Here is a 26316-nt window from a genome sequence, read left to right as displayed (position 1 = left end):
AACTCAGGGTGTGGTTGTTGTGTTGGCGACAGCTTCTACACCTTAAACACTGGGTCATGCAACTCCTTAACTCAGGGTGTGGTTGTTGTGTTGGCGATAGTTTCTACACCTTAAACAAATTCACGCCTGGGTGGCCCTTGAGCCGGCCATCCTCGTTAACCCAAGGGACAACCATTAGTATCTGTCTGTCAGCCCGTCTCTGTCCCTCTTTTTGTCTATGTCTATATCTCTGTCTATCTGTCACTCATCCATGTATCAACCAGCATCGTCACTCAGCACCGTCACCCCAACTAATGTGTCACTCAGTACCGTCACTCAACTATGCGACATACAGGCCGGTGTTCGTGTTGCTTGACATATACCAGAGCTTCGCTTAGTTATTACATACATGTACATACACATACACACACAGACACATACACACACACATACACACACACATACACACACACACACACACACACAGGTTCACATACATTATACACATATACATATTCACAAACAAGTTAAATGAATAAGTAAAACAGAAATATACAGGGAATCAGACCAGTTCATGGTGATCAATAATAGCTCTCGACACTTTAGACAGATAGATATATATATAAAGAGTGATTTATCTGACAGGATAATTGTACGACGTGAAATAACTCTATACTGAAAAGAGTGATGAACATATTTGAGTGAGAGAAAGTTTTAAATATGGCTTAAACAAAATATAAATATAGTTTCATTAATACTTTATATGGAAATTAATTCACCAAATTGTACTCAGTAAAAATAGACAGAAACGGGATAACTTGTTGAAAACTTTTTTTTTTTACAAATACAGAACAAATTTTTAACTAAAATTAAAACATAAAAAAGATAAATTTGATACCAAACGAATATGAAATAAATGAAACGAGTGGCTGGACCCCCTGCCCCCGAACCTTCCCCACGACAGGGTAAATATTGAACTAGTGATGCAAGGAATGTCAATTTTTTTTTCTCACCGTTGAAGCTGGCTGTCTGTTTCATCGTTTTCCTAACCTAACCTAACCTAACCTAATCTAACCTAACCTAATCTAACCTAACCTAACCTAATCTAACCTATCCTAACCTTACGTGTTATATCATTGCTCAAACAACTGCCATAAGAACATCAGGTAATTTTGCCGCGAGTTACACCAAAAACATTACACGTGTTTAACCAACCTCAGACAGACAGACAGACAGACAGACAGACAGACAGACAGACAGACAGACAGCTGTAACATTGATCTTAAATATAAAACACCAATGGGAATTACAGTTACAGTTATAGAGTTACAGTTATAGTTATAGAGACACAGTTACAGAGTTACAGTTACAGTTACAGAGTTATTGAGTTACAGACGGCAGTTAAAGTCTTTTAGTGACGTCACCATAAGAAACACGTAAAGGTCGAATCATAAAACAACGCCAGCACGAGCAGTTGACAGTGCCTGGCGTTCCTCTCCATCCCGCAACAACACTTTAATGGAATATAATCGAGAAAAACTTTGCCAATGTTGCTATTTTGTGTTGCTCTTCCTATTACAGAAGTTGTTATTGATCAGGTGATGAATAAAATGAACAGTAGATGTGTTTTATTAATTAACGTTACCTGCTCACTCACTCACTCACTCACACACACACACACACACACACACACACACACACACACACACACACACACACACACACAGGACAGTAGATACGGTAAATTTAAGTATCAATTATTCCTTCTCTTCGCCATTTCAATCATAACTTTGTTGATAATTAGTCAGTGTTTCCTGCTCTTGCTGTGACAGTGTGTGTGTGTGTGTGTGTGTGTCGAATGAACTGTGGTAGCTGGGGAGAGAGAGAGAGAGAGAGAGAGAGAGAGAGAGAGATGTTTCCCCTGGGTTAAACCGGGATAATTTAACTAAACTCAAATTTTCCTCAATGACATTTTCCTGGTAATGAAAGTGAGTCATCCTTTAATTTATATCAAAACAAAGGTAATATACAGACATATAAACAAATCTATAATACAACACGTAGTTAAAGACTCAACAGATATCTATCAGTTTTATTTGAAGTGTATAAAGATGCGATGGAGAGAGGAGAAGACAGCAAGACTCACACAAACGTAAATAATCATCATCATCATCATCATCATCATCATCATCATCATCATCATCATCATCATCATAATCATCATCATCATCATCATCATCATCATCATAATCATCATCATCATCATCATTATCATACCTGGGTCGTGGTTAATGATATATTCAATTACCTTTCACCTCTTGGAGCAGAAAAGGAATTTATCATATTTGGAAATACTGAGTTTTATAAATCTGTCGTCTCGTTGAAAGCTTCTGCCGTGTATATGATGCCGAGTGTGTTAAGGATTTTACCGAGTGAGGCATCGTTTTAATGGAGTGTCATTTGTGATGTGTTATAGCCGTCTAGTTCACAGGCAGTAATATTAATTCACAAGGTTGATAATGTAGCTGATGAGTATAGCTTTAATGATTATATACCTTAGCTTTGTGTAAGGTCTGGTGAGCTAGTGATGTCTCTTCGCTTATATAGTTCTTTCTCTTTATAACTCTTATTCTCTCTACATCTCTCTCTTCTCGCTCTCACTTTATCTCTCTCAATCTCTCTCTATCTCTCTCACCCTTTCTTACCATTCTCTATTCCTCTCACTTCTCCACCACCACCACCACACTACCACCACCACCACTACCACCATCTCCACTACCATTACTACCACCACCACCACCACTCAAAATGTCACTTCTACCTGTGTGTTGTGATAAAAAACTGTAACTATATCACCACGAACAACTGTCTGAACTGTTCTGTAAATCAATTTTCATCGTTTTTGTTAAATTTTATAACGAAAATAATTGTTATTTATTGCTTATCGATACATTAATAAGTGTTAGAGGGATTTAACACCTTTATGTTAACGAGTACGGAGATTTTATACTATTGCCTGTTAATACTCATAGGCCGGATTACGTTGACTGTTAACAGGCATGGAAAGGAGTAATTTTTGTCTGTTAACGGGAATAAGATCTCACACTTTTTTTTTATAAACGGGTATAAAATGGACTGCTTCTTGTCTGTTAACAGGAAAACGGTGGGATTTATACTGTTGTCATCTGTTAACAGGGAAATAGTGGGATTTATACTGTTGCCATCTGTTAACAGGGAAAACGGTGGGATTTATACTGTTGTCATCTGTTAACAGGCCCGACAAGAATTGTGTGGGCAGCTGCAGGTGGGCCAGCCGAGCTACCCTGCAATCTGACTGCACCGCTACCCAAGGATGCCGCCCGTCTCGTTCTTTGGTACAAAACTGGTGTCCACAAGCCTATTTACAGGTTAGTCCGGTCCATGTACAGGTCAATCTGGTCTCTACAGGTCAGCTTGGTTCATGTACAGGTCAATCTGGTATCTACAGGTCAGCTTGGTCCATGTACAGGTCAATCTGGTATCTACAGGTCAGCTTGGTCCGTCTACAGGTCAGAGGTCAGGTTAATCTGATCGCTATAAGAACAGCCCAGTCCCATCCATTGTAAAAATTATCAATAACTTGTAATCAATCGGTGTATTCACTCCCGGTAAATACTACTTCTTGCACTGTTACTATGTTGAAATGCCCTGTAGTTTGAGCTTCTCCTCACCTAGTTATTATATATCTTATTTGTATCACTTATGTTACTTGTATATTATTTGTCAATCAAGAGACCCATTCACCAATTATGTAACTGTATATTTTCATCCTTCCGGCTGCTATGCTCTTTCAATAAACTGTTAATTATTATTATTATTATTAGAAACGATAATATGTAATTATAAAGAATATTTTTCGTTTCTGATATTAGATACAAATAGAGTAAGAGAGAGAGAGAGAGAGATAGTCGTGAGAAAGGGTAGGGAAAGTGAGAGAAAGTACTTACAAAGTTCTCTCTCTCTCTGTTTCTCCCGTCTCTCTCTCTCTCTCTCTCTTGCCAGCTACACTCTCCTTTACACCAGAGGGCTCACTATTCCTGCTGGTGACAGGTCGATCGTGTTGTTTCACCGTTAGTGTAAAAGTGTTCAATTCTCAATGGAGTTTTGTTCATTATTCTCTTCCTGTGTTCAGAATATAGATCCGGTAACTCAATCGCTTTGAATATTGAAGAAATACAGGGTGTTCATAAATGAGTACCCTGATTAAAGCAAGGTCTACCACTGTTTTTAGGGTAATCATTTATGGACACCCTGAGAACTATTTTAGTAAGGTCTGGTGAGATAATTTTATTTTATTAATCTCATAAATTGTAATATATTTCCACCGGCTCGGGCCTTTAATCTTGTCTTCCGTCAACAAGATTTTCCATTTGGTAAATACATAATCGTTGACCTTGGCTTGGTCGTCAGTTAACAGCAGTGCTCATACAACGAATCCTTGTGTTGCTTGTACCCTCTCTTATGAAACTCTCCAACACAAGATTACGTCAAACGATGAATCTTGGTGAGTCATTTGGCCGTCGCAGATAAGGCCTCGGGTGTTGTTCTAACCATCTTCAGTATTTATCATCTTGTTTTCCTTATATAAGTTAATTAATATTTCTCCTCTATTACCCAGGTCATGTGGTCCTACTCCAGGTGCTACTTTACCTTCCCCAACCTTGGCCTTAAAATAATCCATTATCATCACATATTCATTAAACTTCACAGTGTCTTTGGTTTTCTTTTAATATTTATCAACAATTCCTGAGACTTCATCCTCACTATCATTTGTTGGTACATAAACCTGTATTATCACCAAGTCTTCGGGTTTAGCTTTAAACTTGACCACCATAACACTATCTCACACTGTCCGGTATCCCTTTATACTGCTCAACTTCTGGTTCACAACAATACCAACACCTCTCCCATGTTGTTCCCTCCACAGCTACGACATGCGTCACGGGCCGGCCACACACTGGAAGAGCCCCGCACACCTGGGACTACGAGCCACCTTCGAGGCAGCAAGGAACGCCCTCATCATCCAGCGGGTGGAGTTGAGGGACGAGGGGACTTACCGCTGCAGGGTAGACTTCCGCACCAACCCTACACTGACCTTCACCTCCAACCTGTCTGTTGTGGGTAAGTACCTTTACCTCTCTAACTTCTCTGTCTGTCGTCTGTCTCTCTCTCTCTCTAGCCTGGAATCGAGCCCGTGACCCTACATGTGAACAGGGATAGCGATCCATGGACATCAAATATCCTAGGCTTTGCTGTATTTCATAGAGTCTGCTCCTTCGTCTTATTCTAAGCAACGAGAGCCTCCCGCCAGAGAGCCTTCCACCAGAGAGAGCCTCACGCTAGCTAGTTTTGTAACATGCTACTACGACCACATACTGTAGTTGGTACGGCTATCCTGGCAGGCCCTGTTGCTCAAGAATAAAGGAAGGAGCAGGATTGTGTGAAATACAACAAAGCCGAGGATTGTTTTGTTGTCCTTATGGTATCGTGGCATTGATGTATATATGAAGGCCTCAGAAGCACAAGGCCGCAAGCACCACCATGGGGAAAATGGAGTTGTTGGTGCCAATATATTCTCCAAGTTGAGTTCTGTCTTGTGGAGCTTGGATTTGCGGCCCTGTGTTACTCTCACATGGTCAAAAATATCACTGAAATACATTGGTTTGTGTAACTAGAAGGACCATGTTCAACACACATTCGTCACACAAGGCCGCAAGTCTCACCCCACCGCACTGAGTCCCTTTAACTCACATAGCAACCAATGACAGGCTCGCGACACCCACCACACCTCCCAGCTAAGCCAACGACACAGCGAGTAGACCCGCTTCGGCCAATGGACACGCGTCTGGGGCACATGGAAAGTGATGTATGACACTCATACACAAATCTTGTACAACAAAAGTCTTCAGAATAAAACAAACCCCACCTTGATATCTTCATTGGTTGTGGAGTAACAAACGAAAAACTTTAGGAGCTTGTTTCTCACTTTAAAAACAATATATACAGTATATGTGTGTGTGTCTGACTCCTAGTAAATTGATCAATAAATGAATAGGTGTTTCTTTATTACATCCACACACTCTGTTTATGTACCTATGATAATCATTCAGTCATCACTTATCCTTCTTCTTTACTGTTATTTTCCCTACTGTTAATTAACTAAATGTGTACACCATCATAGCTTCAAACATTGCTGGGTAGCTTCAAACATTGCTGGATAGCTTCAAACATAGGTTGGATGGATATATGAGCGATAGGGGTTGGGTGTAAACGGGACTGCCCAGTTTGGTTCAATAATGATGGATTTCCTCAGTGTCAATAATCGTTCTACCTAAAGTTGTGTACAAGATGTAAACGTCAATAATTTAGGAATATTATGCTGCCTCTCTGTCGCTCATGGCCTCCTTGTCTCCTTCACAGTACCTCCTCACAACCTGGTGGTGTATACTGACGAAGGTGCTGAGGTGAGGAGCTCTGTGGGTCCCTTTTTGGAGGGCGACACCATCACCCTTCACTGTCGAGCTATTGGGGGGTCACCGCCCCCAAGGGTCACCTGGTGGGAGGGGGCGGTGCTATTAGACATGACCTCGGAGGAGGAGACGTCAGAACACGTTACCAACACCCTCCTGGTGACCTCTCTCTCCAGACGTGACCTACACCGACCTTTGACCTGTCAGGCAGCTAACACCAACTTGACGGAGCCGCTTGAGACCACCGTCACCATCAACATGAACTGTGAGTTGACTTTTTTATCTACCTTCTATTATCGTCTCTTTTATTGTCTAGTCTATGGCGAGAGTAACGAGTCCGAGCTGTTGTCCAGCCTCCACGTACAGTACAGTACCAGCTGATGTATGGCGGAGTCCTCGTGGTACTCTGGTCTTTAATAATTCTATACAGGGTACTGAGACTCCTGCCCTGTAGAGTGTGGAGGACTGATGGTGACTACAGGGTGCTGAGACTCCTGCCCTGTAGAGTGTGAAGGACTGATGGTGACTACAGGGTGCTGAGACTCCTTCCCTGTAGAGTGTGAAGGACTGATGGTGACTACAGGGTGCTGAGACTCCTGCCCTGTAGAGTGTGGAGGACTGATGGTGACTACAGGGTGCTGAGACTCCTTCCCTGTAGAGTGTGAAGGACTGATGGTGACTACAGGGTTCTGAGACTCCTTCCCTGTAGAGTGTGAAGGACTGATGGTGACTACAGGGTGCTGAGACTCCTGCCCTGTAGAGTGTGAAGGACTGATGGTGACTACAGGGTGCTGAGACTCCTTCCCTGTAGAGTGTGGAGGACTGATGGTGACTACAGGGTTCTGAGACTCCTGCTTTATCTTTCCGGTTGAGGGTTGGTAGTCCAGTGTAAAGGTTTCAAGATGACCGTCTTCTGTTCTTAGGTTAACCCGTTCTGTAAGAGTTTGGCCTTCATCCTCCTACAGCCATCATCGAGACAAGAACGTTCTTCTATAGTAATCATTAAATACCTAGCGACAGTGTTAAGGAACAGCTAAAGCTTTCCATTAAGACTCACTAGCTGTGGGACGACTCACTAGCTGTGGGACGACTCAGCCAGGATGAGTCGATTTTTTTTTTTTTTAGGAAGTTATTTTTTTATTGGATTCGGTTGGGTCTTTCACCTTGGCTCTTATTGTTTTTGTTTAATTTACGACTATATCCTGTTGATGACCTGACTGTAGAGGGTCAACAGTCTTGTCTGTCTTGGGTAATGACATATAACCTTCTAGATGTGGCCGGTGATCTGTGCTGGTGTGGAGCCACGACGTCTGACCTGCTAGCACTGACTAACTCACTCTTCTCACCTGCCTGTGTCTTCCTCAACAGTTCCGCCACTGTTGGTTCGTATCCTAGGTGACCAAGGACCTCTGAGCGCTGGCCGACCCTACGACCTACTGTGTCAGGCCGTGGGAGCCAGACCCCCTGCTGTTATTACCTGGAGTCTTGACGATTCCAGCCTCACCACCCACACTGACCAGGTATGTCGCCACCCACACTGACCAGGTATGACACCACCCACACTGACCAGGTATGTCGCCACCCACACTGACCATGTATGTCGCCACCCACACTGACCAGGTATGTCGCCACCCACACTGACCAGGTATGACACCACCCACACTGACCAGGTATGTCGCCACCCACACTGACCATGTATGTCGCCACCCACACTGACCATGTATGTCGCCACCCACACTGACCAGGTATGTCGCCACCCACACTGACCAGGTATGTCGCCACCCACACTGACCAGGTATGTCGCCACCCACACCTTCAGCAAGTATAATACCTTACTGTAAGCTGATCCGAAAAGCTTCAATCAGCCAAAAACATTTTAGTAACAGCTTCAGTAGGAAAATATAGAAAGGATTAAGCATTTACTGTCATCTGTGGCAGCTTGGTTAATGAGCACACCTTTATCACAGTGTGTGGAGGAATAGTTTCTGTGGACCATCAAGTAGTAGTCAGTATGATATCCTTCACGTCTAGATCATCCAGGTTATCAAATGAATGAGACCTCAAGACCCACATCTCTTCCCTCAGTTCAGTTCTCTAGTTGACGACCAATTTCTTTTCTTGACAATACTGTAACACATGTTCTCAATTCCTGAGTTGTCTCGTGTTTTCTTAAAATTCATTCCATTTTCCTTCCCCGGATATCTTGTATCCCACCTAATGCTTTCGAAGTAGGTGTGAAGATGTGATTATTGAGTCCTACAGGATACATACCTCGCCAGGGTCCCCAAATGTTCTTTCCTTTAATGACCTGAAGGATACGCAAGTCGTCCCTCAGAGAAACACAATAGACCACTTACTCAAAAACCAATAATTCCATTTCGGTCAACTTTACAGTAACTTGGTGATGATAGCGGCAGTCGTAACTCACAGGGAAAGATATATTATATTAAAACAACTGAAGATCATGATTGGTCGATGTAAAGTGTGCAATGTATGAGTCGTGGTTTATTATACTGATAGTATAGTTAACAAGTGGTTAAACCTGTATGATAACTCTAACTCCATATGACCAAATATTGCGTTTGATAGTTGATAGGTTGTGCTAGATGACCGTGATGGCTGGTAGTTGACAGTAGGTTACGACACTCCTGGACACTAACAAGAAGAGCTGTAACATGGTGGTTCAGTGCAAAGACTGAGAGCATCCTAATGGCTTACCACCACCACTAGCAGATAGTATGACTGCTATTATGTTAATTCGTGTCTCAAACATCACTATAACCAGTAGTAGCTGATAAGATCACTGGCTTCTTTCCACAGTCGTCGCAGGAAGGTAATGTGACGACGAGTGAGTTAAGGTGGACGCCTAGTGTGAGGGACGCAGGAAAGATGCTGACCTGCCGGGCTGACTCACCTGTGCTGAATCCTGCTGGCCCCATGGTCGACAAGTGGAGACTGGACATATATTGTGAGTCTCTCTCTCTCTCTCTCTCTCTGGATATAAATTGGCAGAATTCTTTACCATTTTGAGAAACAATATAGATACTACGACAACCAAGAGTAACTATTGGTGAATTTAGTACAGAACATTAGACAGGAAAATGCTTTAATAATAACACTAAACCACGCAGTGTTAATCTTTCCTTTTGTCAATTACAGGCTGATATTGTAATAAATATCTTTGTGTACTCTCAAACACTGATGCCAGACACATGTACAGTATATAACAGGATGAGACAGTAAAACTTAAACTTCTCGTAATATCTGCTTGACGTACACATGCCTACAGACGGCCGGTGCAAAAACAACTAAATTTATCCCGACTATACAGCTGTGGACACAAATAATTCGGCAGGGAGGGAGTGTAAGCTGAGTCTGCCTCATAATTAAACTAAAAAAAATGAAAAGATTTGTGGTGTAGAAAGAGTCACAGACTTTTGTTCGCCACATTTATGTAACACCACCTCCCTCCCTCCCTCCCTGGCTGCCGAATTCTTTTTGTCCACAACATTTCATCTTAGCTTGAGAATTGAGAAGCTGATGACCAAGCTTATGCAGCACGACAACTACTAACTCAAGTATCTCTTACAAGTATCTGCCAAACATTAAGAGCACACCTGCTAACTCTGTCCACACCTGTACTCTTGGCCAGATGCATCAACCTTGTAATATCACCACATATGGTAACTCTGGCCCTCTCTTGAACCTCTCCGCCAGGTGTATGAACTCCCAGACGGGCCGGGGAATATGGTACAATAATTGCCACCTTCACTACACCTCAGTATTAAATACATACACAGCAGTACAGTATTTAAGGCCACACAGTACAGTGCACCCTCTCCTCTACCCCCTTGCCAGACGTGCCAGTCACCAAACTGCAGCCAGGACGATCTTTGAACCTGAGTAATATTGAAGAAGGTGACGACGTATACTTTGAGTGTTCCATACAGTCGAACCCCTGGGTGTACAAGATAGGCTGGCTACACGAGGTGAGTGTTATACCTAACCCCTGGGTGTACAAGATAGGCTGGCTACACGAGGTGAGTGTTATACCTAACCCCTGGGTGTACAAGGTAGGCTGGCTACACGAGGTGAGTGTTATACCTAACCCCTGGGTGTACAAGATAGGCTGGCTACACGAGGTGAGTGTTATACCTAACCCCTGGGTGTACAAGATAGGCTGGCTACACGAGGTGAGTGTTATACCTAACCCCTGGGTGTACAAGATAGGCTGGCTACACGAGGTGAGTGTTATACCTAACCCCTGGGTGCATGAGACGTGTGTTACCCACTACAGCACCTGGGTGTATTGGCTGCACTAGGGTAGGAAGCTCTCGGGGATAGTATATGTTAACCGAGGGATCCCCGAAGACCCGCCCATTGACTTATCCGCCAATCAAAATTCCTCGACTGTGACGCACCACCACCCACTCAGCTTTAGCCTGGCTACGTTAGACTAGAGGTTAAATGGCAGGAAATTCAGCACTTCTGTCTCCCACAACGATATTTTTCCGTTGAACTTTCCTTTGTGAATGCACTGGGTCTCTGTCATTGTGGGAATGTTGGTTATAAAGTGAAGAATCTATTCCACAAAGGACGTGTTAGCTTTGTTTACATAGTGATCAAAGTTATAGGAGTCTGGCAGACCTTCACATATAACCATCCAATAAGACCACGTGTTTGTCTGACTCTAAACCACTCTGTCTGTCTGTCTGTCTGTCTCTAAGTGCATAAGATAACGAACAGTCTTTTACCAAGTGTACACGTGGCTGAGACTGTTCTTGGTCAGTTGAAGCACAATTTCTCCCTAACAGATAAAGACAAAACAGTGTGAGAGAGCTAACTTTAGTATTGTACCACAGAGTAAGGAGCTGCAGCACAACGTCACGGCCGGGATCATCATCAGTAACCAGAGTTTGGTGCTACAGAGGGTGGCAAGACGAGCCTCGGGAAACTACTACTGCGTCGCCTCCAACATCGAGGGTGACGGACACTCTAACCCTATCCTTCTCAGAGTCAAGTGTGAGTATGATATTCTTTTATGAGTCAAGTGTGAGTATGGCATTCTTTTATGAGTCAAGTGTGAGTATGATATTCTTTTATGAGCCAAGTGTGAGGTTTAAACACGACATCCATCTAAGGCTCAAGAGTGATATTATGAGGGTCATACTTGAGGGTCATACTTGAGCTTTAGGTGTAGATATAACCCCATCAAAAATAATAGCCTCATGAGGTTCAATTATGAGTCATCATCAAGTGAGAGAATTACTTACCTTTAATAGTTATCTCTTAAGCTTATCTCCTGAGCTTAAGAGAGAGAGAACTAAGAGAGATGTGATAAAGGCGGTAAGAATGAGACAAAGGAACTATAAGCATAGGAATTGAGGAAATATGAGATAAATGAATATAACATAGACAAAGGGACAATAAATACAGGAACTGGGAGATAAAAGGGGAGAGAGAAGGAGATAATAAATGAGGAGACAGAGGGACTGAAGGATAAAACATGCAGATTATGGGAAATAAAGTAATGCATAATGAAAAGATCCGGAGGGAAATTAGATAAGGGAAGGAGACAGGGGAAATTAGATAAAGGGAGAGAGAGAGAGAGAGAGGGGAATAATAATAATCAGGATGGAAGAGGGAAGGTCCCCCTCCCTTGCGTGAATTATATATGAGAGGAGAGGGAGGAGAGTGTGGGAGGGTAGGAGAGAGAGACGGAGAGGAAGGAAGGAGAAGAGAGGAAAGAGGGAAATTAGAAAATAATGATGTGAAGGAAGGAAGGAAGGAAAGACGAAGAATGAGGGACATAGAGGGATGGAAAGGTGAGGGAAGAGGGAAGAAGTAAGGGAAGGAAGGAGAGAAAGGAACAGGGAAGTAAAGAAGGGAATGGGAGGTAGGAGGGAAGGAAGACTGCAGTAAGAAAACGAAGTGAAATGATAGAAGGAGAGAAGGATAAGAGGAACTAGGAAAGAAAGGGAGGAAGAACGTAAGGAAGGAACGTACAGAGGAGAGGGAGGAATAAAATAAAGAGGGAATAATACGGAAAAGTAGGGAGGAATAAGGAAAGGGAGAGATGAACAAATGAGGGAGAATAAAGTTAGTAGGAATATAGGAAGGAAGCAAACACCCTGGCCCACACCTGTCCATCACCCTGGCCCACACCTGTACATCACCCTGGCCCACACCTGTCCATCACCCTGGCCCCACACCTGTACATCACCCTGGCCCACACACCTGTACATCACCCTGGCCCACACCTGTACATCACCCTGGCCCACACCTGTGTCCATCACCCAGGCCCACACCTGTCCATCACCCTGGCCCTGCTGGCCACATGTACACCTGGCCCCTCACCACCAGCCCACATCACCCTGTCACATCACCCTGGCCCTCACCTGTACATCACCCTGGCCTCACCTGTACATCACCCCTGGCCTCACCTGTACATCACCCTGGCCCTCACCTGTACATCACCTGGCCTCACCCATCACCTGGCCTGGTACATCACCCCTGGCCTCACCTGTCCATCACCCCTGACCCCACCTGTACATCACCCTGGCCTCACCTGTACATCACCCTGGCCCTCACCTGTCCATCACCTGACCCACACCTGTACATCACCCTGGCCCCACACACCTGTGCATCACCCTGGCCCACCTGTCCATCACCCTGGCCCACACCTGTGTCCATCACCCTGGCCCACACCTGTCCATCACCCTGTTACACCTGGCCATCACCCTGGCCCACACCTGTACATCACCCTGGCCCACACCTGTACATCACCCTGGCCCACACCTGTACATCACCCTGGCCCACACTTGAATCACCCTTCCAGTGTGTAACGCGGCCAAATATGAACAGACGCTCATCCGAAGCCTATGGCGTTTAAATGGACCTTTAACAACAGCGGTGAAAGTGTAGATATTCCCCAGGTAAGTGACGCCCTCTCTCTCTCTCTCTCTCTCTCTCTCTCTCTCTCTCTCTCTCTCTCTCTCTCTCTCTCTCTCTCTCTCTCTCTCTCTCAGTGTTTTCAGAGATTTACAATACACGGAAATTACACTCAATTTACGATACTTGAGTTGTATTTAGTCACAATATATGATTTTCAGTGTTATTTTACAGTGATTGGTAATACATGATATACAGTGACGTACAGTGCCTAGAAGTTATTATAATTAATGATACTTAAAAATACCAGTCAAGATTTACGATACAATAAGTTTAAATTCACCAAAGTTACAGTCGTTACATAATAGATTATATTAATTTACAAGTTACAGCACAAATAAATTAGAACTATTATGAGTTACAGAACCTGTGAGTGACGTGAGTAACCAATTGTCTTACTGTTTCCATCCCCAGACTCACATCCTAGTCTCGGGTCCTCAGTCAAAGTCAACAGTGAGTTACACCCCAAATACTGAGCTTGACTATGGGACGTTGTTATGCTGGGGAACAAACGCTGTGGGTACTCAACGCTACCCCTGTGTGTTCCATGTGTTCCCTGCTGGTGAGTGTTCCATGTGTGTTCCCTAGTGGTGAGTATTGTTCCTTGTGTGTTCCCTAGTGGTGAGTATTGTTCCTTGTGTGTTCCCTAGTGGTGAGTATTGTTCCTTGTGTGTTCCCTGCTGGTGAGTATTGTTCCTTGTGTGTTCTCTGCTGGTGACTAGTGTTCCTTGTGTGTTCCCAAGTGGTGAGTATAGTTCCTTGTGTGTTCCCCAAGTGGTGAGTATAGTTCCTTGTGTGTTCCCTGCTGGTGAGTATTGTTCCTTGTGTGTTTCCTGCTGGTGAGTAGTGTTCCATGTGTTTCCTGCTGGTGAGTAGTGTTCCATGTGTTTCCTGCTGGTGAGTAGTGTTCCATGTGTTTCCTGCTGGTGAGTAGTATTCCTTGTGTGTTCCCTGTTAGTGAGTGTTCCCTGGATGTTTCCTGTAGTGTTCCCTAGTGGTGAATAGTGTCCCTTGTGTGTTCCCTGTGTGTTCCCTGACGGTGAGTAATGTTCCTTGTGTGTTCCCTGCTGGTGAGTGTTCCCTGTGTGTTCCCTGTTGGTGAGTAGTGTTCCCTGTGTGTTCCCTGTTGGTGAGTAGTGTTCCCTGCGTGTTCCCTGTTAGTGAGTGTTCCCTGGGTGTTCCCTGTTGGTGAGTAGTGTTCCTTGTGTGTTCCCTGGTGGTGAATAGTGTTCCCTGCGTGTTCCTTGTGTTTTCCCTGTAGTGTTCCCTATGTGTTCCCTTTAGTGTTCCCTTTAGTGTTGCCTGTAGTGTTCCCTGTAGTGTTCCATTGGTGTTCCATTGGTGTTCCCTGTTCTGTCACCACTAAATCAACTACCCTCCCTGTCTTCCTTTACCTCCACCAGGTCGACTACTAACCCTCCCTGTCTTCCTCTACCTCCACCAGGTCGACCACTAACCCTCCCTGTCTTCCTCTACCTCCAACAGGTCGACCACTAACCCTCCCTGTCTTCCTCTACCTCCACCAGGTCGACCACTAACCCTCCCTGTCTTCCTCTACCTCCAACAGGTCGACCACTAACCCTCCCTGTCTTCCTCTACCTCCACCAGGTCGACCACTAACCCTCCCTGTCTTCCTCTACCTCCAACAGGTCGACCACTAACCCTCCCTGTCTTCCTCTACCTCCACCAGGTCGACCACTAACCCTCCCTGTCTTCCTCTACCTCCAACAGGTCGACCACTAACCCTCCCTGTCTTCCTCTACCTCCAACAGGTCGACCAGATCCGGTACACAACTGCTCGTCCTATAACCTATCAGTGTCCGTGGTGAACGTCAGGTGTGTGTCGGGGTTCGACGGAGGCCTACCACAGACCTTCATCCTGGAACTGTATGAACCTCGCTCTAACAGACTCTTAGCTAACGTTACTAACAAGGTGGGTAGAGTGTGTGTGTGTGTGTGTGTGTGTGTGTGTGTGTGTGTGTGTGTGTGTATTGGAGTCAAAACCCTAAATATAATCTTCAGTATAATTAAACCGGTATACTTTAAGACCAATTTGTGTTTACTGACCATGAACGATGGTTTTGTAGATTGAAGACGGTGTTTTAACCACTAAACGGAAGATGGTTTAACCTTTTGAGGACAATGGTTTAACCTTTTGAGGACGATGGTTTAACCTTCTGAGGGCAATGGCTTAACCTTTTGAGGACGATGGTTTAACCTTCTGAGGGCAATGGCTTAACCTTTTGAGGGCGATGGTTTAACCTTTTGAGGACGATGGTTTAACACCTGTAATATAACGGTTTAAGGCAAATGAGTGACATATCTGTGTTATGTTAACCAGTCTGTGAAGATGAATTAAAAAAACAGGTGACAGAGAGCTTTCTGAATGGCCAATAAGCTGTGCTCTCTGATTGACAAAAACAATCCAAGAGTGGTCAATAAGGTAAGCTCTCTGAGTGGCCAAGACCCCGTTAATACTCTCTCTCTGTCACCACTAGATCGACCAGGCCCCACTAATACTCTCTGTCGCCACTAGATCGACCGGTCCCCGCTAATACTCTCTCTCTGTCACCACTAGATCGACCAGGCCCCGCTAATACTCTCTCTCTCTGCCACCACAAGATCGACCACAAGCTCTCTGAGTGGCTAGTACACTAAGCTTTTGGTTTATATTTCCTGTATGCCGATTCTCAAAGGCATGAAAAGGCGTCTTACTTCTGGCCTTAAAGTTAAAGGCTCAAAGAAAATCTTATCTCCGTGTCAGCCACAAAATGTTTACCCTCACTTGTGGTTGAGCTGGCGTTAGCACTCACTGGCCCACGCGTTCATGTTTTCCGCAACAGCTGTGATATTTATGTGTCAGAAACAAACAAGATTTTAAGAGCAAAGTTTGTGTATTTATGTAATTACTGGTGTGTGTGTGTGTCTGTGTGTGTGTGTGTATGTGTGTGTTTGTGTGTGTGTGTGTGTTCGTAGCAGTTTATGTACGTAAGGTTGCAGGAAAATACATGAGTGTGTTTGTTATATCTACAAGTGTTGGTCTGTGTGTCAGTGTGGCAACCTGGGGTCAAAGGGCATACACGCATGAAGGTGCAGATCCGTGTACCAGTGTGATTACTACGGTGTACTCGCGTGTGTGTACAGGTTATTTAACTGCATATAAAAGCATGTATGGAGGAGGACCTGTGCACTGTGTCCACCTGAGTCCTCACTATATGGGTGTGTGGGCAACTGACGTTCATGGGTATCTGTTGCAGGTGCCTACGTTTACGGTGATGGACCTATCGCCAGGGCTGGCGTTTATGGGGGTGATTTACTCCACCAATGAGAAGGGGCGCGGGGAGATGGTGTCTCTCCAGGTGTACACCATCAAGGACGCTGAGAGACGCACAGGTGAGTCTCCACTTGAGCTAACGACTCACACAAAGACATATTATATAACTAATTCACTCCTTAATAAATAACCTATTTGGCCTGGAGAGAAATAGGACACAAACCTATAGAGGGACTCCCCGGCTACCTACTGTAGAGTGTATTTTGTTGAGGGTGTAGCAGCTGCCGACAACACCAACACACTTAAGGTAGTGAGGTAACTTTGTAACTGTGTCAAGGAAGAGCTCAGAAAGAAGTGAAAACTCACCAGACTCGTTAACTCTTAATTATCCAGTAACACAATCCATTTATCGATTCACACACACACACACACACACACACACACTCACACACTCACATCGGTGCGGGCCCATAAGAGCCCGCACCGATAGATATAAGAACAGCACCATCCCATCTATTGTTAAAATAATAAACAACTCCTGATTATACTGTGTACAGCCCTGTAAATGTATTCAGTGCATATTATATCATTATCTAAAATCAAATGTAAGTCTGTATATTTTCAGCCACCGGCACTCTATTAATAAGCCGTTTATTATTATTATTATTATTACACACACACTAGGTCCTATGATACACTTCCGGGCAGGTTGAACGTTTACACAGGTTCCTTTGCTGCTGTGCAAGCTCCTACCACCTATATCTTACCTGTGTCTCACCTGTCACTCACCTGTCACTCACCTGTCACTCAATGTGTTTCAACCCACAGCGGCAATCAAGCCCCCTCCCACCCACGGACAGTCATCACCACCCTTCACTATCAAGTCCATTATAGCCTTGGTGGTGGGTGTCGTGGGCGGCCTGATGGTGTTGGTCGTGATGGTGTGTGCGGTGGTGAGGCTGCGCTACGAGCGACGGGCGGAGGAGAGGGCCGAGTGTGGGCGGAGTGTGGGCGTGAGGGAGGCAGGAGGGTGTCTGGAGGAAGTGGGTGTGGCTACTCAATCTACCATGTCGGCCACCACCCTCCAGGACCTGCCCTCACCCCTCCCCCCAGTGACGAAAGAACCCTGATGATACCCACTCCAGGTGAGTCTACCTCTCAGGTGGGTCTCCTCTCCAGGTGAGTCTACCTCTCAAGGTGAGTCTACCTCTCAGGTGAGTCTACCTCTCCAGGTGATCTACCTCTCAGGTGAGTGTACCTCTCAGGTGAGTCTACCTCTCAGGTGAGTCTACCTCTCAGGTGGGTCCTACCTCTCAGGTGTGTCTACCTCTCAGGTGGGTCTACCTCTCAGGTGAGTCTACCTCAGGTGGGTCTACCTCTCAGGTGGGTCTACCTCTCAGGTGAGCTCTACCTCCAGGGTGGGTCTACCTCTCAGGTGGAGTCTACCTCTCAGGTGAGTCTACCTCTCAGGTGAGTGTACCTCTCAGGTCCCTCTCAGGTGAGTGTGCCTCTCCAGGTGAGTGTGCCTCTCAGGTGAGTCTACTCTCAGGTGGGTCTACCTCTCAGGTGAGTCTACCTCTCAGGTGAGTGTACCTCAGGTGAGTCACCTCCTCAGGTGAGTCTACTCTCAGGGTGAGGTCTACCTCTCAGGTGGATCCCTCTCAGGTGAGTCTACCTCTCAGGTGAGTCTACCTCTCAGGTGAGTCTACCTCCTCAGGTGAGTCCACCTCTCGGTGGAGTCTACCTCTCAGGTGAGTCTACCTCAGGTGAGTCTACCTCCTCAGGTGAGTCTACCTCTCAGGTGGGTCTACCTCTCAGGTGGAGTCTACCTCTCAGGTGAGTCTACCTCTCAGGTGAGTCTACCTCTCAGGTGAGTCTACTCAGGTGAGTCTACCTCTCAGGTGAGTCTACCTCTCAGGTGAGTCACCTCTCAGGTGAGTCACCTCTCAGGTGAGTCTACACCTCTCCAGGTGAGTCTACCTCTCCAGGTGAGTCTACCTCTCAGGTGGGTCTACCTCTCAGGTGAGTCTACCTCTCCAGGTGAGTCTACCTCTCAGGTGAGTCTACCTCTCAGGTGAGTCTCTCAGGTGGTCTCCTCTCAGGTGAGTCTACCTCTCAGGTGAGTCTACCTCTCAGGTGAGTCTACCTCTCAGGTGGTCCCTCTCAGGTGAGTCTACCTCTCGGTGAGTCCTACCTCTCAGGTGAGTCTACCCTCTCAGGTGATCTACCTCTCAGTGGTCTACCTCTCCAGGTGAGTCTACCTCTCAGGTGAGTCTACCTCTCAGGTGAGTCTACCTCTCAGGTGAGTCTACCTCTCCAGGTGTCCCCTGTGGTCTCCTCTCAGGTGAGTTACCTCTCAGGTGAGTCTACCCTCTCAGGTGAGTCTACCTCTCAGGTGAGTCTACCTCTCAGGTGGGTCTACCTCTCAGTGATCCCTCTCAGGTGGTCCCTCTCAGGTGAGTCACCTCAGGTGATCTACCTCTCAGGTGAGTCTACCTCTCAGGTGGGTCCCTCTCAGGTAGTCTACCTCTCGGTGAGTCTACCTCTCAGGTGGGTCTCCACCTCTCAGGTGTGTCTACCTCTCAGGTGGGTGTGCCTCTCAGGTGAGTCTACCTCTCAGGTGGGTCACCTCTCAGGTGAGTCTACCTCTCAGGTGATCTACCTCTCAGGTGAGTCTACCTCTCAGGTGGAGTCTACCTCTCAGGTGTGTCTCTACCTCTCAGGTGAGTCTACCTCTCAGGTGGAGTCTACCTCTCAGGTGAGTCTACCTCTCAGGTGAGTCTACCTCTCAGGTGAGTCTACCTCAGGTGAGTCTACTCTCAGGTGGAGTCTACCTCTCAGGTGAGTTACCTCTCAGGTGGGTGCCTCAGGTGAGTCTACCTCTCAGGTGGAGTCTCTCAGGTGATGTACCCCTCTCAGGTGAGTCCCTCTCAGGTGGGCCTCTCAGGTGTGTCCCCTCAGGTGGTGTACACCTCTCAGGTGAGTCTACCTCTCTCAGGTGGTCTCTCTCAGGTAGTCTCTCAGGTGAGTGTCCCTCTCAGGTGAGTCTACCTCAGGTGGTCTACCTCTCAGGTGGAGTCTACCTCAGGTGGGTCTACCCCTCTCAGGTGTGCCTCTCAGGTGGTGCCTCCCGGGTGGTCTACCTCTCAGGTGAGTGTGCCTCTCAGGTGAGTGTGCCTCTCAGGTGAGTGTACCTCTCGGTGAGTTACCTCTCAGGTGAGTCTACCTCTCAGGTGAGTCTACCTCTCAGGTGGTGTGCCTCTCAGGTGAGTCTACCTCTCAGGTGGAGTCTACCTCTCAGGTGTGTCTACCCTCTCAGGTGAGTCTACCTCTCAGGTGAGTCTACCTCTCAGGTGAGTCTACCTCTCAGGTGAGTCTACCTCCTCAGGTGATGTACACTCTCAGGTGAGTCTACCTCTCAGGTGAGCTCTACCTCTAGTGGAGTCTACCTCAGGTGAGTGTACCTCTCAGGTGAGTCTACCTCTCAGGTGGTCTCCCTCTCAGGTGAGTCTACTGGTGGGTCTACCTCTCGGGTCTACCTCTCAGGTGAGTCTACCTCTCAGGTGAGTCTACCTCTCAGGTGGGTCTACCTCTCAGGTGAGTCTACCTCTCAGGTGAGTCTACCTCACATGGGTCTCTGCTGTACACATATTTGTTCTTTTCCTTCAAGTAAATCTCAGCACCCAAGTCGCTGACGTCACCTCCTACACTGACTAGCTCCTGACGTCACCTCCTACACTGACTAGCTCCTGACCTGACCCCTCATTTAGATGACCCTGTCAATGACGTCATAGACTATGCAGGTAAAATAGGAATTCTACCAACCAATTAGGTGAGCTCCTGACGTCATTCCCCAGAAGTGACAAGCCAATGATTATCGTACCGTCGTCTCTGACAACACTGTGACCAACAACCATCACAGTAGTTAACAACCATCACAGTAGTTAACGACCATCACAGTAGTTAACAACCATCATAGTAGTTAACGACCATCATAGTAGTTAACAACCATCACAGTAGTTAACGACCATCACAGTAGTTAACAACCATCATAGTAGTTAACGACCATCATAGTAGTTAACGACCATCACAGTAGTTAACGACCATCACAGTAGTTAACGACCATCACAGTAGTTAACGACCATCATAGTAGTTAACAACCATCACAGTAGTTAACGACCATCACAGTAGTTAACAACCATCATAGTAGTTAACGACCATCATAGTAGTTAACAACCATCACAGTAGTTAACGACCATCACAGTAGTTAACAACCATCATAGTAGTTAACGACCATCATAGTAGTTAACGACCATCACAGTAGTTAACGACCATCACAGTAGTTAACAACCATCACAGTAGTTAACGACCATCACAGTAACTAATATGTCAACTATGCCACACAGACACAGACTCTTGGCACATCGAGGGCGTGAACACCATCAGCTCAGCCTCTATGCCGCCCAGTTACGCCACCCTCCCTCGGGCCGCCCACCTGTACACCCACACTGCTAATTACCAGGTGAGAGCCAGAGAGAGAGAGAGGGGGAGAGGAGGCAATGAAATATATTAAAGGAGATAAAACTGGAAGAGAAAATGATAGAATAGGAGGAACTAGCGGAGAGAGAGAGAGAGAGAGAGAGAGAGAGAGAGAGAGAGAGAGAGAGAGAGAGAGAGATATATAACAGAACACAATTATTCAACTTAACATGAATTGAAGGGAGAATAAATTCACATAATAATTTTGTTTCATACTTTTAGATAGATAGATAGATAGATAGATAGATAGATGGATAGATAGATAGAGTTGTTCCCTCGGTAGTTACCTCCCGGGGTCACCTTATTAACACAGGTAAAGTCTCAGGTAACACTGCGACCTTAACAGAGGTGTGGTCCTCCTAGCAGGTGTGTGGCAGCAGCAGTGTGCAGTACGCGGAGCTCCTGTTGGCGAATGCCACCACAGCCGCGCCGCCTCACCACTGCCACCCACCACAGCAGCGGGTGGTATATGCCGCCCTCAGCCACCCACCACCACCACCCTCTCACCACCATCAACACTCCTCTCCCTCCTCCGGCTCCGTTTACCCACACACATCCACCAGCACCCCCACACACATCACCCACCACCACCACATCACCCCCACACACATGACCCACCACTCACAACAGCACCTGCACCAACCACAGCAGCAACAGAGGGTCAACTGGACACCTTCAACCACGAATATAGTCAGAAGACATTCACTCAGGCGTGATCCTTATAAGAGCGACAGAGAGGCCAGTGTCCCGCTTATTGCTCCACAGAAAGAAAGCTCCGTGTAGGGTAAGTGTGAGAGTCTTGTTATTAGTGTGACCCTAATGTGACCTAGTATAACCCCAGTGTGACCTTTGGATGATTCAAGTGTGACCCAAAATGGTCCTAGTGTGACCCTAATGTGACCTAGTATAACCCCAGTGTGACCTTTGGATGATTCAAGTGTTACCCAAAATGGTCCTAGTGTGTCGCTAGTTTGACCTCTACCCATCAATAGTATGACCTTTATGCAGGGTCATCCTATAATACGATGATAAGATTAATCTGCCTAAATTCAACACCCAAAGAGATTTTTCGTGTATCTTAATAACTGTTATAATTGGTTTATAATTTAATGTTAAAACTGACCTGCCATTACCTTCGTCCAGTTAATACTAATGTAACAACAACATCTATCGTGCGAGGTGACTATTTGTGAGCTGATCCCAGACAAACCAGTATCTGGCGACGTCTGTTCGCATCATAACAGTTGTCTACGATAAGTACTTCCTTGTCTGAACACTTGTCTACTCCAGTGAGGTCAGAAAATTCCTTACCAGTTGTAATAAAATGTTTCTAATTTATCTTTCCTTTAATAATTATAAGTAAAAGAATAACCTTGAAGATATACAAGCATGTATATTGCACCATCTTGTAACCCAGCTTAAACATTTGCACCATTAGCGCTTCTCAACACGTCTAACCGATAGTCGATATCAGGCCACATTCACCGCAACATGTCCATAGTCGTGGTAGCGATGACGGCCATTATCATATGGTCCTTGGCTTCAACACGCACTCAAATAGTCTAATGGAGTGATGTCGGTCGAGTGTCCCGTAGACTCTAGATTATATATAGTCAATAAATTAGTTATTAAATATGAAAGGCTTTGTCAATGATAATTATTGTAAGTCTTACCCGTAAGCTCAATTTTTTTTGCATATTTAAAAATTCCATTTGGTTGAGTCTTGGACGAGTGACTGGACATTCTCCCTTGATGGTAATACTTAACTATACTTTATCTCTTGAATATTGTCTGGCAATAATGGTATCTTCAATATAAATGACCAGCGTGTGATAGAAATATAACGGTGTGTAGAAACTTGGTCGTGCATGCGCAAAAACGCCTCAGGAAGTGCATCACGGAGAAGAAATATCCCATGACAAGAGCGTGATTCACCCAGTAATTACCCAGTTTCTCTCAGCTGTCGGGAACAAACAAAATTGGGCAGAAACTACTCGTTTTAGGTCAGTTGTATACATATGTTGTTACTATTACTTTCCAGACACAACAAACAGTTCCCTAATATTTGGGCAATAGGCCGCAGCTCTGCCTCCATGTGTGACAGCCAGTGAGTCCTAGAACATGATGCTCCTGGGTATCATGAAAACAATATATAAGCTTCTATTAGGTACGATATAGTAAACACACAGATATTTACAATTAAACGTGTCCCTCACACAGTGGGGCGACGCCTAAGAGAACATGTGCCGTGATCCATTTAATAGTAAAGTGTTCAAGAACTTAGTCAGACAAGGTCACCTGATTCACTATACACTCATAGATTGGCCTCCACTCAGAGACTATGGTGGAAAAGAGGCCATTAAGGGCTAGTTAGGTCAGGTAGCCCTTAGTACCACCACTGACACAGATGCTCACACGAACAGGAGGTTTACTGATGATTTGATATTTTAAAGATCTCTTTTCCATTGACAACTCATCAACTTTTTCATATCGTGCAGTAGAATAAATGAGTAATAACACTTTATTTAGAGAGTGTAAAGTTGTTTTGACAACTGAGAAGAGGAAATGAGGGAATATCATCAATGGAAACCTATCAACAAAGACACAAGAACACAGGATACATATACAGTTGTTTTATGGTTTACTGTAGTATGAGCTTCTCTTGTTCCCAGTGGCTTTATTATGGCTGTCTGATCTTCATACTGGCCGCCAAAAAAGAAGGAACTGATGTAAAATGCGTCTTTGAATGAGAAGCCACCTGAGCAGAAACACTTGATCATGTGAGTCCTCGTAACAACACAATGTTTCCAAGATGTTTGTAACAGTTGATCCTCTACAACCCGGGGAATACAGTCAACTAATGGAAACACAACAGTTGTTATTGTATTAAAGTAACTCACTCGTGTATGTCAACTTTAAATCTCATATATTACCTTCATCTGACACCTTCCCCCATCTGACACCCTCACTTGACACACCCTTCAACTGACACTTCATCTGACACCCCCTTCATCTGACACTTTCATCTGACACCCCTTCATCTGACACCCCTTCATCTGACACCCCCTTCATCTGAACACCCCTTCATCTGACACCCTTCATCTGACACCCCCTTCATCTGACACCCCCTTCAACTGACACACTCCTTCATCTGACACCCCCTTCAACTGACACCCCTTCATCTGACACTCCCCTTCAACTGACACCCTCATCTGACACCCCCTTCATCTGACACCCTCATCTGCCAATTCTTCATCTGACACCCTTCCATCTGACACCCCCTTCATCTGACACCCCCTTCATCTGACACCCCTTCATCTGACACCCCTTCATCTGACACCTTCATCTGACACCCCCTTCATCTGACACCCCTTTCATCTGACATTCCCTTCATCTGGACACCCCTTCAACTGACACCCCTTCATCTGACCACCCCTTCAGCTGACACCCCCTTCATCTGACACCCCCTTCATCTGACACCCCTTCAACTGACACCCCCTTCAACTGACACCCTTCATCTGACACCCCTTCATCTGACACCCCTTCATCTGACACCCCCTTCATCTGACAACTCTTCATCTGACACCCCTTCATCTGACACCCCTTCAGCTGACACCCCTTCATCTGGACACCTTCAGCTGACACCTTCATCTGACACCTCATCTGACACCTTCATCTGACACCCCTTCATCTGACACCCTCTCAACTGACACCCCTTCATCTGACACCCCTTCAACTGACACCCCCTTCACCTGACACCCTTCATCTGACACCCTTCATCTGACACTTCTTCATCTGACACCCCTTCATCTGCTGACACCCTTCATCTGACACCCCTTCATCTGACACCCCCTTCATCTGACACCCCTTCAACTGACACCCCCTTCATCTGACACCCCTTCATCTGACACCCCTTCATCTGACACCCCCTTCATCTGACACCCCTTCATCTGACACCCCTTCATCTGACACCCTTCAACTGACACCCCTTCATCTGACACCCCTTCATCTGACACCCCTTCAACTGACACCCCTTCATCTGACACCCCCTTCATCTGACACCCCTTCATCTGACACCCCTTCACTGACACCCCTTCATCTGACACCCCTTCATCTGACACCCTTCAATCTGACACCCCCTTCATCTGACACCTTCATCTGACACCCCTTCATCTGACACCCCTTCAACTGACACCCCCTTCATCTGACACCCCTTCATCTGACACCCCTTCAACTGACATCCTTACCAGTTAAAGATGGTTGTCTTTCTCTGTCTTACAGTGTTACCAACGGTCCGACCTCAGAACAACACAGTGTTACCAACGGTCCGACCTCACAACAACACAGTGTTACCAACGGTCCGACTCAACAACACAGTGTTACTAACGGTCTGACTTCAAACAACAACAGTGTTACCAACGGTCTGACCTCAGAACAACACAGTGTTACCAAACGGTCTGACCTCAGAACAACACAGTAAACAGTCGATCACCAACGGTTACAACTCATGAACAACACAGCTGGTTCCCGAGGAAGTCCTAATTGTACTACCCACACCTGCCCACACCAGCCCACGCTGCTGCAATCCCCACACCTGCTTCATTGCCCACCCTAGCATCGCCCACCTGCTGCATCGTCCACGCCTGCTGCATCGCCCACATCTGCTGCATTCGTCCACGCCTGCTGCACTGCCCACCACACCTGCTGCATTGCCCATGGCCTGGCATAGCCCACACCTGGTGCATAGCCCATATGTGCAGTGCCCACGCCTGGTTGATAACCCACCACCTGGTGCATACCCACACCTGGTGCATCACCCACACCTGTGCATCACCCACACCTGTGCATCACCCACCTGGTGCATAGCACACACCTGGTGCATAGCCCACACCTGGTTGATAACCCACACCTGGTGCATCACCCACACCTGGTGCATCACCCAAAACCTGGCATAGCACACACCTCAGGGCACCCACACCTGGTGTGCACCACACCTGGTACCCAAACCTGAGCATACACACCTGGCATACACACCTGGTGCACCCACACCTGGTGCATCACCCA

The 26316-nt window shown here is 46.0% G+C and overlaps 1 protein-coding gene and 2 long non-coding RNA genes across 4 annotated transcripts in view; 2 read left to right on the top strand and 1 right to left on the bottom strand.

The window, feature by feature from the left end:
* The window catches only part of LOC121853970 (nephrin-like), a 52976-nt gene extending 35133 nt beyond the window's left edge, over positions 1–17843 (top strand). Inside the window, exons 2-13 of the mRNA XM_042348365.1 lie at positions 3254–3386; positions 4946–5139; positions 6439–6753; positions 7857–8008; positions 9309–9456; positions 10347–10477; positions 11351–11528; positions 13353–13423; positions 13854–14001; positions 15212–15372; positions 16697–16832; positions 17542–17843. Coding sequence (XP_042204299.1) covers positions 3254–3386; positions 4946–5139; positions 6439–6753; positions 7857–8008; positions 9309–9456; positions 10347–10477; positions 11351–11528; positions 13353–13423; positions 13854–14001; positions 15212–15372; positions 16697–16832; positions 17542–17843 — 2069 coding nt within the window. The remainder of the gene's footprint in view (positions 1–3253; positions 3387–4945; positions 5140–6438; positions 6754–7856; positions 8009–9308; positions 9457–10346; positions 10478–11350; positions 11529–13352; positions 13424–13853; positions 14002–15211; positions 15373–16696; positions 16833–17541) is intronic.
* A 527-nt stretch (positions 17844–18370) lies between these two features.
* Positions 18371–18631, bottom strand: LOC121853971. The gene is made up of 3 exons (XR_006086432.1): positions 18608–18631; positions 18525–18576; positions 18371–18422 (listed from the first exon to the last, which is right to left on the bottom strand). It is a non-coding gene; the product is annotated as an uncharacterized LOC121853971 (long non-coding RNA).
* Positions 18632–19856: 1225 nt separating this feature from the next.
* Positions 19857–25670, top strand: LOC121853975. Of its 2 annotated transcripts, none has more exons than XR_006086435.1 (4): positions 19857–19946; positions 20260–21235; positions 21619–22036; positions 25534–25670. It is a non-coding gene; the product is annotated as an uncharacterized LOC121853975 (long non-coding RNA). The 2 variants fall into 2 exon arrangements; XR_006086434.1 differs by having other exon boundaries at positions 21616–22036.
* The last annotated feature ends 646 nt before the right edge of the window (positions 25671–26316 follow it).

The sequence above is a fragment of the Homarus americanus genome, unplaced genomic scaffold (assembly GCF_018991925.1).
Source record: "Homarus americanus isolate GMGI-L3 unplaced genomic scaffold, GMGI_Hamer_2.0 scaffold41710, whole genome shotgun sequence".
Classification (NCBI taxonomy): domain Eukaryota; kingdom Metazoa; phylum Arthropoda; class Malacostraca; order Decapoda; family Nephropidae; genus Homarus; species Homarus americanus.
This window is presented reverse-complemented; position numbering and strand designations above follow the sequence as displayed.